The following is a 15,106-nucleotide window of genomic DNA, read 5'->3' as shown; positions in this document are numbered from 1 at the left end:
CTTGTGAAGGGGGGTTGGACTGGATGATCTCTAGAGGTCCCTTCCATCCTCAACCGTTGTGTGATTCTGTGAAAGAAATTGTATTCTTATTTCTGAAAGATCAAAGTAATTGCAGCCTCTGAAAAATGTACTTTGAGTAGGTTTTATAGTGTTTTAATTTTGGTTTAATTGAGTTTTATACCTATTCATAGTGAACATACTTTTTTTTAGGGTAAAACTGAATACTTATTCCAGCTGGATGTTGCTGGGAAACTGGGAGATGTTGTACAAACTCTTCATCAGGTATATGCTATTTGATATCACTGCATGTTTTGTCACAGCTTCTTTTTTGATGTTTAAGGGAAAGTTTCTTTTAAGTATTTTGAGTAACTTCTCATTCTCAGGGTGTTTTTTTTTTTAAATCTCTTTTTAAAATGCAATAATTGAACATATAGCATCTAGTTCCCCTAAGACTACATAGAGCAGTCTTAAGCTCCTTCTCTCAGTTGTTTTCTGTGTAGAGTAGTAGTGTATATATGTAACATAATAACATGGTAATGAACAAACAAACAAGAAAGGCCAAGAAAGCATGTGTTTTCTTTCAGCACTCTGTCACCAAGAATGATAAATTTTCCCTAGTTTCTGTTGACTACTGAGTTGTGTGGATTTGAGGTGCCTGTGGTATTTCACTTAAAGCTTATTCTTCTTCAGCTCTATAGGGCCTCTTGTCTAGATAAGCTGGGAGATCAAGCTGCCATGGTAAGTACCTGATGAATTTTATTGCAGTCTGACTATTAGGAATGAAATGTTTGCATTTGGATCATGGACCATATCAACTTTTTTCTTCTCTCCTCCTCCATTAGATAACTGCTATACTGCAGTCACGTTTGGCTAGAACTTCATTTGATAAAAACAGGTATCTTTCTAACGATTTTCTATTGAAAAATGTGTTTCAGTTTGAATTAGCCCATTGTTTCAGTGTTTAATAAGTGCATATTTGGGACACTGTAAGCTCTCTAATTTGGAGAATTTTGATCCATCTTAGAACAGAGATTGAGAAACTCTGTGTTGAGAAATAAACCTTTTTTGTATTTATTCAAACTGTTAAGATTATCCATGAATTTGTTATAAATGAAGCATTAGTACGTGCCAGAAAGACTTAATCAGTGTAGTTACTGTGCTGACAAGGGTGGAGAATAACTTTCTGTTTCTGGAGCATCCAGACTTAAAGCAGAGGCCGGAACAAATGACTCTTGGTATGTGAAATAATCTGTTAGTAAGGCCCCAATCCAGATGTCCCAAGGTAATGAGTTAACCAAATACCTTTGTAAAGAATTTCAAAGGGTGACTTTCTCTAAGTTAGATCCCAAGATAAACTTACTGCCTTTCTTCACTTGCAGATTTCAGAGCATTTCTGAAACGCTGCATATGGAATGCAAGGCAGAAATGGTGACACCCTTGGTGACTAATCCAGGGCACGTGTGTGTCACTGATGCGAACTTGTACTTCCAGCCTCTTAATGGATATCCTGTAAGTGTCCAGGAAACAGTCTCTCGTGTGGATAAGTGCACCCTGCTCTCCTGGTGGACAGTTCTCTTTTCTGTATCATTTCTTTTAAATGCACACGGAGCACAGCTCTTAAAAGGCTCAACTTTCAATTACGGTCGAGGCTTTTAGTTTTCCTTTATTTTAGGCAGCTCAGCTATATTCAGCATGAGTTAATATACTGAGATGTTCTGTGTTTATTGTTTGAAGTGGACCTTTTGCTGTCAGAGCACAAAATGTCTTTGCTAATTGTCCATTAATGCAGAAATGCGGAGTAGAACACCTTTTTAACATTTCATTCAAGATAAATTCAAAATCTTACTCCACAGTGCAGTTTCTACCTAGTAAGAGCTTTGTATATATTTAGTTCATGTCAGAAGATCTTGGCTATGTGCAGAAGAAGGGTTTTTATTCATGACTAAATGGATCATTCCTTCCTCTAGCATGTCATGGACTCGTTAGTGCTTTGAAGCTTTGTTCCAGAAGTGGCTACAAAAATCTCAGCAGACCACTAATATGTTTAAAAACGTGTTGCATCACTGGTGAATGTGAAAAACTGCCATTCAGTTTCTGTCCATAAGATGGCACTATTGGTGAATGCTTTGCTGAAAAGCCCCATGGCTTCCTTATTTTAGCATTCTATTTTTTTTCTTGTGTGATTGTCACTAGCAGAAGGTTGAAATAGTAATGCACTATTTGCGTGTGTGTGAAATGCTTTGTTATTTATGGAAGAACCAAAATAATCTGTTTTTTAAAGTAGCTGTTTAAAAAACACTATTTTGATGATAAAATGGCATGGGTGGGTATTGTCATACTGCTAGTATTATTAGTCCAGAGGAAGGAGAGAAAGAGGAGAAAAAAAAGTGAAGGGAAAGGGTTAATATAAAAGAGTGTATAAACTAATGTTTCCTTTTGGAATATCTTTATATTTTCCTCACAGAAACCTGTAGTACAGATTACACTGCAAAATGTGCGTCGCATCTATAAAAGACGACATGGCTTAATGCCACTGGTAAGCTCAATTTATTTGTTACTTCATTCTGTGTATGTGTTTTCTTAAACTGACCAGCTGGCATGCAAATTTAGGTAAAACTTAGCTCTGTCTTAAGAACTGTGGATTAAATAGTGAACAGCACTCAAAGATGCAGTCTGGCTTTGAAGCGTTTGTTCCCTGCATTGTCAATAAGATGAAACAGGGAGAGTGAGCTGTGTCAAGGATGAAAAGTTTGTCATAAGCAGTCATCGTAGAGGGAGGGATAAGGGAGTACCTCTCAGAGGGCAGTTCATCCCACTTACCTCAAACCCCTCTTTTCCCTCTCCTGTTGCACTTTCTCTTGGGATTGATTCATAGATGGAACCTGATGACTAGTTTAGACTGACACTGACATGGAACACGAGTCCTGGTCCAAGTGACTGAGGGTTAAGGCCAGTGCTGCAGTGGCCTGGAGCTTTGTGCTTTTACTAAAATTGCAGTCTCAAACAGAAGCTTTGCCTCAAAACACAAACTAAATGGGCATGTGATGCGTAGCTTCTCTCCATTCATACAGACCATAAAATGCATAACCTGCCCCTAATCAGTTTGGTGGAGCTGATCTGTGCACAGCTGCAAACCTATTTGCTCCCTTAGCTGTAAATCGAGTGCCTGTGGGGTTGGGAATAAAGATGAAAAGCAAAACATTAGACTGCATGTGGGCAAAACTGCTGCTCAGTTTTTGTGCTTAAGTTCCAAGTAACTGGAACCTTCTGGAAAAATGTAAGTATTGTAGCTTGTCAGTAATTGTTTTCAATTTGTTTTTTCTGCCTTTAATTTTGAAGGGACTTGAAGTATTTTGCACAGAAAATGATCTGTGTTCTGACATCTATCTGAAATTCTACAACTATCAAGATCGAGATGAGCTCTATTTCCTTATTGCAACATATATAGGTTTGCAGCATTTTTATTATTATAATCATCATGGTGATTATTAATCTCCTTGTGAGGGGAGGTTTTCCATAGTTTGCTCTCTTGATACTTGGACAGAATTGGAAGGATAAACAGCTAAAGGTAGCACTATTAGAGCAATGTTTGTTAGAGGAAAGCAAAGTTCAGAATGAATACTCCAAAGCTGTGTATATTCTCATGGTATTTGAAGACCTAAACATGAAAGCTGAGATAATAGTATTAAATAAAGTGAAACTGATTCTTTTGATTGTGCAATTTTGTACTTTCCTAGAGAGAATAGTCTCTATCTTCAAGGCAAGGGATAAGCAAGATCCACTAAGCTAAATTGTCTTTTGTTGAAAGAATACCCAGCCAAGACTGGCTTGGATTTTGTTTTTTGTTTGGGGAGGGGAAGTCCTTCTAGCTAACTCTAACTTAACATGTAAAAATCATTTTGAGAAAATAAATGTAGCAAATGGCTTTCTAGTGCACATAAATGTTTGAACTTTCTTCTTTTCAATGTTTGAGAAGCACCTCACCAAAATGGTTCATTTCTATTCTCATTTCTATTCTATTCTATTTCTATGGTTCTCATTTCTATTAAACTTTGTGTGCGTCAGTTCCTGAGAAATGTTACATCTCTTGCAGACCATGAACAGAACCTTTTTAAAAGGTTTGTATGTATCCAGGAGGAGGGGTAAAAAATTATCCTTCACATTATAATGCAGTTACAAGTGGAACATTGGGACTCTTGTTTATTGCCAATATTGAAAGTGTTTGTAAGCTTTGTAATTTTTGGTTACTGTATCAGAACTCTAGTTTTGCTCTAACAAACTTGACTAAATATTAGTAGATGTTTTCCCTGCTTCACTCTGCTTAGAACATTCACTAGAGCCACAAAACTTGTCACTTACCCTGAGAATCCTTTCTAATTTATAGATTTCTTTTTTCTTTTGAAAATGACATAGATTTTGAAATGATTTTCACTATGCTAAAATAAAAATATATGTATGCTGTTATCCTATTTCAGACTTGGATTCTGGCAGAACCTTTTTCTTTTTTTCAAAGCTAAAATTTCTAGATGCACTGACAGAAGTAAAGCGTCCCATCCTTTGCAGATTTGAGTCCAGTGGTACCTCTAAGAGGTCACTCATTTCTGTTTAAAAATATATTGTGTGTCTGTATGCACATGAACAAAGGGGACATAAGAGTTAAGTCTCTTCTCTCAGCATCCTATCCCAAAACAGCAGGTTATTCTGTCTTAAGAGTTTGTTTAGTTAGTGACTATACAATTTAAAAAAGGGTAAAGCCTTTTTCCCAAGGAGTTTGTGATAACTTCAGTGTAAGATTCCCCTTCAGAAGGTGCTGATGCTTTTTGTTTGTTTGCTTGTTTTTTTTTTTTTTTTTTTAACTTGTAGAATTTACTCGTAGTGAGGTGAGGAAAATGGCATCAGAGAGCATCAAATAAATGTCATCAAATCAGTAGGCTTGCATGAGTTTATCCTTTACCAATATATCTGCCTATTGCAGCTGTTGATTACAGAATATTGCATTTCTTGCCTGCCAGCCTCATGTTTCAAATAGAAGACCTTTGTGTAACTCTTCCCTTCTGGTGTGGTGGTGAAGTTTTGTCTTCTAGTGTGTTCTAATCTCGCTTACATTCATGCCAGGCTCTTTCACAACCAGTTGTCCATGGGTGTTCTTAGCTATTCAATAGTAAAATACATTTAACTGTTTTCTTGTCTTTTGGCAGAATTGCTTCTAGAACTTTGAAATCTTGGGTTGTGCCAAGAAAGGTTCATGTTTTGTGGTCTGCAAGTGTATTTTTTCCTAATAGTTAAGGTTGTTTCCCATCCATTGCTTTCAGGGTCAGTTTCAACACTTTCTAGGCAATTTTGCTGTTGAATGCAGTGTTTAAATAGGTATTCTAAACTGTCTAGGATGTAGTGCCAGGAAGTATAAAGTTACCACTTAGTTGCTTAAAGCATTTTTTTCACTTTTTTCTAATTATTTTGTAGTGCCTTGCATAGTGTTAGTTGCCCTATCATTTGAGGGGGACCACACAACTTTTAATGTTTCATTTTTATTTTAGAAAATCACATTACAGAACATACAGCTGAAAGTTATATGTTACAATGGCAGCGGGGGCATATTTCAAACTACCAGTATCTCCTTCATCTCAACAACCTGGCTGATAGGAGCTGCAACGATCTCTCCCAGTATCCTGTATTTCCCTGGATTATAGCAGACTACTCCAGTTCAGTACTAGGTATGTGTGTATGAAAGACACATTAATTAAGACACATTAATGCATTGTGTGTAGCATGAATCACCACAAGTTAATGGTGGGTTTACTGCGTGCATCTACATCAACATGCACCTGGGCTTAGTGAACTGGGGGTTACCTTGTGCATTAGCCTTAAAAGTGCAGTGGGCAGAATATATCATCTTGTCTTCCTCCTTTTTTTTTATATTGTGCATGTGTGAAAGATGTTAAATACTCTTCAGTATTTCATTTATTTACACACTTTGCACATCAGAAGAATGGGTATTCAAAGTTTCTGTAGTTCTAATAAATTCAAAAGATTTTAAAAAGAAAAGATTTAAAAGTAATAAATTCTAATAAATCCAAAAGAAGCAGTAAAGTAGACTTTTATGGAACAAGCCAGATGGATGTGTAGGATTCAATTTTTTAGCATGAGGTAGCTTTTACAATTCTTAATATAGCAAGTTGGAACAAAGAGACTTAACTGACAACATCTGTGCCCAAAAAGGCCCTTTGAGAAAGAGTCTTGAGTGTGGTTTCTGTTGGAAGCTTGTTCCTTCAGGGATGTGCCCCTCAACAAGAGGAAGAATGAGAGCAGAGGAACTTCATGGGTCTCATCAGCACCTGCTCAGGAACTCCAGCTTGGTGGTTGCATGGGACTTAGCTATAATATAGCTAATAATAGTTAATGAAAAAAGATAATAGCAATTGCTTCTGCCTCAGGTGGCAGGATTCATACTGGCTACTTGTTGTTAGTTGCAATAGCCAGCAGGTATACATAACTTTAGCCCTGAGGCAGGAGCTTTGACAGTTAATCTGTGAGGAAGGAAGGACATGACTAGCCATTTAGATTTTATTCATTTATAAACTTTTATTCTTTTATAGCTAGGAAGAAAAATCCTGTCTAGTAGGAGCAGTGCGTACTCTTCTTTGGTATGTGGGGATTGTGTGGAGGTGTTGGTTTTTTTTGTTTTCTTTTGTAGATCTGACAAATCCTGAAACATTCCGCGACCTTAGTAAACCAATTGGTGCCCTGAATAAGGAACGACTGGATAGATTGTTGGTATGTACAGGTTGGGTTTCGTGTATCCGTTTGCCCATTGTTCACTTATTTACTGAGTATAAAACGTCACTGGGAAGTATAAAACTTTTAAGACCAATGGAATTTTAATGTATAAGTAACGATAAAGTATAAAGTATATGAATTAAATAAGATTAGTAAAAATTTTAAATCTTTCCTCTTAAAAATGGGAATTTGAGGGGAAAATTTCAAAGGGAGAAGATAGGGTAGTCAGAGCAGCCACTTGAATTTTCCACTTACAGCTAATGATGCATAACTCTTTCTAGTTCTCAAAATAGGTTGACTTTCTTTTCAAAATGTCTAATGCATGGTTGCAGTATTAGATTCTCAGCTTTTTGGCTTTTAGTTCTCTGTATAAAATTGCTGTCTTCTACTGGTAAGCTAATTATTCTGAAATCAGTTAGAGTATAACTGTATTCCATGGTTGGAAAGAATCATTAGTTACCAATGAGTCATTGAAAGAGAAAATATTGCCAGGCCTAGCTGCTTTTTATTGGCCAAAAAAAAAAAAGAAGTTTAAACACTTCAAAACCATAAAGATTCTTAAGGTTATGGAGAGCAAGGGCATGATACGGATAGGGATAGATAACATGTTTTCAATAACAGCAAATTAAGATCTCTTTCTAAAATACAAGTTTCCTCAACCCGCTACTGCCTCATTAACTTCATTAATATGCATTTTATTTTTAATGTGTTAATTTTTTTGATAATGTGTAGGAGCTTAGGAGAGCCAAAAAACTCCTGATAGAGTGCAGTCATGGAAAATGGAAAGGGTTATATATACATTAAATATAACCTTGGGAAAGACCAAAGGGAATTGGTCTTCCCACTACTCTGACACTGATGTTAGTCATTGTGTGTGTGTGTGAAGTGTTCCCCATCTTCCCTCCAGGCCCAGTACCTGTGCTTATAATAATAAAAATTAAAAAAAAAAAAAAAACCTTCTGAAAGATATAACATTTTTGGTTTATTGCCTTAGTGATCTGATTAAAGCTGCATGGTTATTGCATCTCTAAGGTGTTTTATCTAACAAAAAGAAGAGAGTTCTCATCTGTGTCTTTCTTAAAAGACTGTATGTATAATTTGGAGGGGAAAGCAGGAGCTCTTAATTTAACTTTTGTTTTTCTGTTGTTTTAGACACGTTATTGGGAAATGCCTGACCCTAAATTCATGTATGGGAGCCACTATTCATCTCCGGGTTATGTTTTGTTTTATCTTGTAAGAGTTGGTAAGCTACTTGTTGCATGCCCTCAGAGCAGACCTCCATCTTCAGGAGTGGACAAGGTTTGATGCAAACTGACTTTTTCCTTTCTCCCCAGCACCAGAGCACATGCTCTGCCTGCAGAATGGAAAATTTGATCATGCCGACAGAATGTTCAACAGGTTTGTTTAATTTTGCCTATACCTACATTGTTCATTCCCCTGTTGAAATTTTGGTTTTGAAATTTGCATCCAGAGGGTGCAGAAGCTTAAAATGGTTTTAAACTAATGTGTGACTGGTATGTGTTATCCAGTCTTGCAGAAACCTGGAAAAACTGTTTGGATGGTGCAACAGATTTCAAAGAGGTAAGTGGCCAGAACGTATTTCAAGCTATTCTTGGTGTGCATGCTGAGCTTTCTCTTCTTAGATGTCTCCTGTGGGTGTGTTTTTTTTTTCTTTTCTTTTCTGTTGGCTGAATTTTATGAAGCTTATGTGGTTTTGCATATTATTCTCTAATTGCATGATTTCTTTTCTGTTGGCTTTCCAGCTTTTCATTAAACAGGAATGTCACTGTGAATGTATTGTTGGAATAAATAGAAATGACCAGCCTGGATTAAGACGGGATGGGGGAACATGCAATTTTATGCATCAATTTCCTCTCCTAGAATCTATTTAGGATTTAGTTACATCATAACAATACATCTAAAGAAGTTAAGATATAGGATTTCTGTCTTGTTTTTTTAGCTTTTATAGGAACAGTAAATAGTGGGTGCTATTAAATTGTTTCCTTTTGGTAAGAGTTTAGTCTGTGTGTTTAATACTATAATCAAGTTCTTAGTGGTGGATTTAGCAGTTAACTGTGGTGATCTTAAACAACTGCCATAATGTGTAAGGCTTTTGTCATTTTTCTACTTATTTGCTCTAGACTTTTAGCTTAAGGCTTGCTTTCTCATTTTTAAGAATCAAGTATCTGTGCAGTCAAGGTTCTGAAGATTAGCTTAGGTACTGTGGATGGGTCTACCATAGCTTACATGCTTACATCTTTTTTTTTTTTTTTTTTTTTTTTTTTTTTTTTTTAAGTGCCACTTGCTTCTAGATACTGAATTGTCGTGATGGTAATCAAGAAGCCTAATACTTGGTAGAAGAGTAAGGGGAGGAAGTTTCCATATCCCTCCCTGCTGACAGAGGGGAAAGCCTGGATAAGTTAGATTAAGTCATGAAGTTGACTAGTTTGAACATCCATCTTTTTACTTTATTGTAATTAGTAATGATCAAAGACCGCCTAATCACAAAACTTGCTTTTTTTCTTTTTTCTTCTCTTCTCTCTCCTTCTTTCAGCTGATTCCAGAATTTTATGAAAATGATTCTAGTTTTCTAATAAACAGTTTGAAGTTGGACTTGGGAAAAAGACAGGGTGGAAAGACTGTTGAAGATGTAGAGCTTCCCCCCTGGGCATCAGGTGACAACATCATTCATACAAATAGCTTGACTGTCCTTACTGTTCTGTTCCTAAGATGATGATTCCTTTCTCCAGAATACTTGTTCTGTTTTCTTTTGAGGACTTTTTTTCTTAAATGTTGTGACCATTAACAGTTGCCTTTAATTTTATTAACAAATCAAAGTCTTGAATGTGTGTGGCATTTTTATTTGTTAGTTTTGAGTAGCAGCAGAGATGGTACTCAGTGGTGAAAGGAGGTATCTTCTCTATTCTTTCTCTTGCCAGGTCCTGATGACTTTCTTCAGAAGTGTCAAGAGGCTTTAGAAAGTCAGTATGTATCAGAACATCTCCATGAATGGATTGACATAATATTTGGCTACAAGCAGAAAGGAAATGAAGCAGTTGCAGCTCACAATGGTAAATACATGCTTTAAAACATGGCTTATTCTGTTATTTTTGTAATTAAGTAGATATGGGTGTTTAATAGCATAACCTAATGTCTGCTCTGTTTCAGGCATTCATGACTAGGCTTTGATTGCCTGATCCTTAATGCATCACTGGGAATAGTCACTAATCTAGTAAACTCTATTCCCTTCATGGTGATTGCATCTTTGAAGCTGTACTTAAATAGTAAGGAAAAAGCAGCTTCCTCAGCACTGTCATTGTTCGTTCACCCAGCTCAGTGTGAATCTAACATTGAAATCAGAGTTTTCCAGTTACAGATGACAGTGTAGAAGTTTCCCTGTGTCCATGCATTTCACACTTCAGTTACAGTGTAGTAGGGCAATAATTTTGATTGATTTATTTTTCTTCTCAGAGAATGGGCAAGGAAAATAATAAGCTACCAGTTGTTAAGGTTGGGAATGGAGGAAGAGGAATGGCTCTGTCCTGTGCTGAAGCAGCTGTAGTAGGGCCCTTGCCCTCCGTAGGGGCAAGCTGCTTGTTTGCAGCCCTGTTTCTGGGCATGCATGTAGCTCAGTGTCACAGAACCACAGAATGGTTGAGGTCAGAAGGGACTTCTAGAGATCATCTAGTCCAACCCCTCTGCACAAGCAGGGACACCTAGAGCACAATGCAAGCTACGTTTACAATTACATTGTCATTACAAAAGAGGCTGTCACCCTGTGTCTGCTATTTCTGTGTGGTTTGTTTCTCTTGACCTAGTGAAAACAGCAGTGTTGAATTCATTTGGGGGGTCTGGCACTTCGCTTTGAAAATCTGCCTATCTTTTGAGGAAATGTTCCCTTTTAAAGGAAGGTTACCAGATCACCTTGAAAGGGTGAAGATGCTTTCTTTATTCCAGAAGGCTACAAGCAACAGGCAATGAGAGATAGTGATTGGTAAGCAAAGTGTATGCACAGCAAGAGAGGATAAGCTTTAGGAAAAAAAAATAAAAGGAAAAAAGGAATATCTACTCACAACAGCTGGCAGGGAGGAAATAAGCAACTCTTTATTTTGGTGGTCATTGCGTTTAATTTGTAAGCTTTGACAGTGTGATACTTTCTTTAATACTTTCCCACATGTTGTTATTTGTTATGACTGGGTATATTTTAGGTTTGCAAGAATTTGTTATGATATGATTGGATGCAGTTAGTGTCAGTCACAACATGGCAAGGGCTTGAGGTAAGGCAGAGTGGCACTGAATTATGGTATCTGTTTTGTTTCACAAAGTGAGGGTACTTTTTAAGCACGCCAGGGTTTTTGTACCGAAATGTGGATGTTTGTTAGCGTAATGACCAGGAGTATAAAACACCTATGAATATGAGAGGAGGACTTAAGCATGAATATAGTTATGTCGAAATAAAAAATAAATGTTTTGTGCTAACTCCTCAGAGTAGTTCTGTGTTTTTTGGCTACTGTCCTCATTGTGAACCAACTGTGAATGCAGCAGCTTTTCAATGTTAATAATAATGTCTACAGTAATAATGTTAATAACATGTTTACAGTAGGTGTGTAAGCCAAAGAAAATAAACCTTGTGTATCTACATTGTACAATTCTTTTTTTCAGTGTTTCACCCATTAACTTATGAAGGAGGAGTGGATTTAAACAGGTAATTAAAAAGAGATCAGGATATTTTTGTTAAGCTAGTCAGCTATATTTCTCAGTATCCCTCCAGGTTCCCTGCTGTCTAAGTACTCTATATATGCATTATGTAGATGTAACATTTTATATTCCACAGTATGCTATCAGCCAGTATCAGGTTGTCAATTTTAACATTTTGAAAGCCTGTTACTTGAAAGCTTTTTCAGTCTGATTTCTGTGAAACTTTCATTAGCTTTTAATTGAAGAGCATACTGTCACTGAACAGAAAATTATGGAGCAGCCAGCACAGGAACCCCTGTCACATGTGTGACAAATCACTTCACTTTCAGTGGTGCTGTAGCACCTGCTGTAGCACATGCACGCTCAGGCTTTCAAGAAAATAATTATTGCCTTAGTTAAATGTCTTGTTGTTGTTTTTCCTCTCACACCTCTTCCCTTTTAGTATAATGGACCCCAATGAAAAAGTAGCTTTGCTGACCCAAATCCTGGAGTTCGGGCAGACACCAAAGCAGCTGTTTACAATTCCTCATCCCCAAAGGATAGTACCCAAGCTCAGGAGCTGGCCCCGAGCGTCCAGTCCCAGCGTTTCCATAGCTGAATCCCCAGGTAAGCACCTAGCAGGTGAACTGAGAGCCCAGCTGATGTGTTTGCACAAGTTCTTTGTCTTCCCTTGGGATCTCATTAGGTAACTCTCCTGGACACTTTCCATATAAACCAGTTCCAAATAAATATATGAACCGACTGTTGAAGAAAAGCTGTCTAGGCTAGTTTTAAATTTGAAAATGTAGGCGTTGTCCTGAGCTGCAGTTCTGCATTTTGCCCTATAAGACCATTCCAACAGTCTCCCCTGGGACTGTTCAACGTCTGTTTTTGACGTTGTGGGAGGGCATCTTCCCCAGGCATTTCCTGCCTCTTCAGAGTCAAGCTGATGGGATAGCAGCTTGAATGACTTTCTCTACAACTACTTCAAATTATGTCTTAAAAAAAAAAAAAAAAATCTGTTTTTACACAGGGCATATCTTTCAGCCTGTCAGTTTCCCTGGTCTAAACGAACCCTAATATACTGATTTTTAGCATGTGGATATGGGGGTTCTTTTCCCTCTTCTGTGACTCCTTAGGTTTTCACTCAGAAGTCCTTTCCTTTCGATATGTGGTACAGGGAGCAGTGTTTGAATAGCTGCCTCTAGAACAAGCAGCAGATATTTAATACCAACACAGGCGTCTGTGGGAAGTTCCTTGTTAAGTGTTTTTGTGTTTTGTGTGTGTGGCTTTTTTGGTGTGTGGTGTTTTTTGTTTGTTTGTGTTTTTCTTTTGCTTGTTTTTTTTTTGTTTGGGTTTTTTGCTTGTTTGTGTGTGTTTGGTGTGTGTGTCTGTTTTTTTTCTTTTTCTTTTCCTTTTTTTTTTTTTTTTTTTTTTTTTTTTCTTCCCTGAAATGGAAGATCCTATGGTCCTTATATGAATTTAGTAACTTTCTCTAGACAGGACTGAATTCAGCTCAGGAATCACGACAAGATGAGTCCCTCTTACCCCCAGTTAATTGTCCTCAATTCACTTAACTTCTGGTAGCATTTGATTTTTCTTTTTTTATACTTTTTAAGTAGAAAAGTGAAGGCAGGTGCTCTTTAACAGGGCAGCCTGTACCATTCAAATGGCATATCTGCCTTTGGAAATTGTATGTGGTATTAATAACATTAATATATTAACACACTCTGTAGCAGCAGTGCGCTGCCCATCTAAGTCATTAATTCAAAGGTGAGCAGTTCCTGTTGGGTTTGTCATTTTTGTAACAAGTGACATGTAATTGACTCGGTTAATTTCTCTGCCTCTTTCTCTCTTAAATTTTAAAAAGCCACAGTGAAACAGTTGTGACAGTCCCAACAAGACAGACTAGAGTAAGAAAGGCACGTGCTGCACATGTAGCAGCAGGAGGCCTTCCTGTTGCTTGTCTGTTTGGAAAGCTTTTGACATCTCTATGGCATACCGAAGCATCCCCTTGGAAAAGTGTCTTGCCATTATGGAAATGTGTGCTGTGAAGTCCTCAGTTTAAAAACCTGAAAGGTGTCTTTTCTAATTCCTGAAGTTCTACATGACTATTTCTGTACTTTTAGACTTGTGTTTGCAACTTTCAACTGTCTCACTATTCATAATTAATCTTTTTATTTCCTGTTTCTGATGGAACTGCATTGTGACATTTTGTTGTAGTTTCTCCAAATGAGGAATCATTTGAAGACTTAACAGAAGAAAGCATAACACTTGCTTGGAATAATATGGGCAAACTAAAATCGCATGAGCAATATAAAATTCACAAAGAGTAAGTATGACTTTTGTGCTGTATTGTTCATAGTCAAAGTTGTTTCAGTTAAATGAGGGGGAAAGGGAGAGCTGTAAGGTGCTGGGGACATTTGTCTGACAGTCTGGATGAGGACAAATACTTTTTTGTGAGACTGGTTGATGTGATTACACAAGATCCTTCCACAACATGAGGGATTATCAGTCCACAAGAGGTATTTATCAGTTTGGTTTTCGTGTTTGTGCATCTCTAAAGCTCTGCTCATTGGCTTCTTGGCATCTGAAGCAGATATTGATTACTGTTCTCTAAAACTGTTATTGCAGTAAATAAACAAGGATATTTGAAAGGTACAGATAAGGATGTATTTCTGAAATCTGTCATCATTTACACTTCCTAATGACTAACCTCCTGCTCTAATATAGTTGATGGGTACATTTTTTTTAGACTATAAGGGCTCTGACAGTGCCCCACTTGGGGAGAAGAGATGCAGTAATTCCTATTCTTGACTTTTGTGGTATTCAGCATCTGCTTGGAGGAAAGTTTTTGACTCATGTTGTAGTTTATCCCAAACTGAGAAGATGGGATGCGAATCTGTTTATCCTTGGATATAGAATAGGTCAAGGATATTCCTTTCGATGCGGATGAAATAACTGACAGAATAATAGGGGGAACCTACATTTGTTTCACATACTGTACCAAGATGTACTTTTTTTTCTCTAGGCATATAACAAGCTACTGTAGTGCTTTTAATCTCTTGAATTCCTGACTCTCACAGAGGTCAAATAACAAATTCCAGCTATCATAAGTAATCAATTTGCATTATAGTGGTTAAATTTCAAACCCTATGAAATCACCTGTATGCTTACTTGTGTTAAACAGGGCAATAACTGGGATAGCAGTCACTTGCAGCGGCTCTTCCGTTTTCACCACATCCCAAGGTGAGTGTTATTGCACCGCACGATCTAGAAAACACCTCTGCAAGTGCTTCAGTTATAGGTTATAATGCTTAATAATGTGTTGTGAATAAAACACTGATCGCTTCAAAAGTGGTTGAGACTGAATCTGTATCTTTACTGAGAGCAAGATGAGGGCAACCTTAAATGAGATTTTTGAAGAATCATCCAGGTCTTTTTTCACTATCCCTAGGGCCTATAAAAGGGATGGCCCTTGTCTTCTATCAAATGCGAGACTCATCTTTATTTCATGCTCTGTTCCCTCTTTCTTTTTGAGAGAGAATTTTCAGTATTCGCCAATAAATGTGAACGCCCACACACAGATTCACGTGCAAAGTCCTTTTTTTCTCTGACTTCTGGACTTGTGGGTTGTTAGCTTTGCAAGTCA

The 15,106-nt window shown here is 37.3% G+C and overlaps 1 protein-coding gene across 1 annotated transcript in view; it reads left to right on the top strand.

Moving 5' to 3' along the window:
- NSMAF (neutral sphingomyelinase activation associated factor) overlaps positions 1-15,106 on the top strand; it is a 34,114-nt gene that overhangs the window by 12,016 nt on the left and 6,992 nt on the right. The window contains exons 7-23 of the mRNA XM_088540136.1: positions 211-282; positions 691-738; positions 843-895; positions 1,380-1,509; positions 2,465-2,536; positions 3,340-3,448; positions 5,538-5,714; positions 6,695-6,774; positions 7,930-8,020; positions 8,112-8,175; positions 8,307-8,358; positions 9,332-9,452; positions 9,717-9,848; positions 11,440-11,482; positions 11,918-12,081; positions 13,678-13,786; positions 14,645-14,703. Of these exons, the coding sequence (XP_088396262.1) occupies positions 211-282; positions 691-738; positions 843-895; positions 1,380-1,509; positions 2,465-2,536; positions 3,340-3,448; positions 5,538-5,714; positions 6,695-6,774; positions 7,930-8,020; positions 8,112-8,175; positions 8,307-8,358; positions 9,332-9,452; positions 9,717-9,848; positions 11,440-11,482; positions 11,918-12,081; positions 13,678-13,786; positions 14,645-14,703 (1,576 nt within the window). The remainder of the gene's footprint in view (positions 1-210; positions 283-690; positions 739-842; positions 896-1,379; positions 1,510-2,464; positions 2,537-3,339; positions 3,449-5,537; positions 5,715-6,694; positions 6,775-7,929; positions 8,021-8,111; positions 8,176-8,306; positions 8,359-9,331; positions 9,453-9,716; positions 9,849-11,439; positions 11,483-11,917; positions 12,082-13,677; positions 13,787-14,644; positions 14,704-15,106) is intronic.

Source organism: Tinamus guttatus, unplaced genomic scaffold, assembly GCF_059628265.1.
Source record: "Tinamus guttatus ecotype Peru unplaced genomic scaffold, ASM5962826v1 Tinamus_guttatus_pri_ptg000056l, whole genome shotgun sequence".
Classification (NCBI taxonomy): domain Eukaryota; kingdom Metazoa; phylum Chordata; class Aves; order Tinamiformes; family Tinamidae; genus Tinamus; species Tinamus guttatus.
This window is presented reverse-complemented; position numbering and strand designations above follow the sequence as displayed.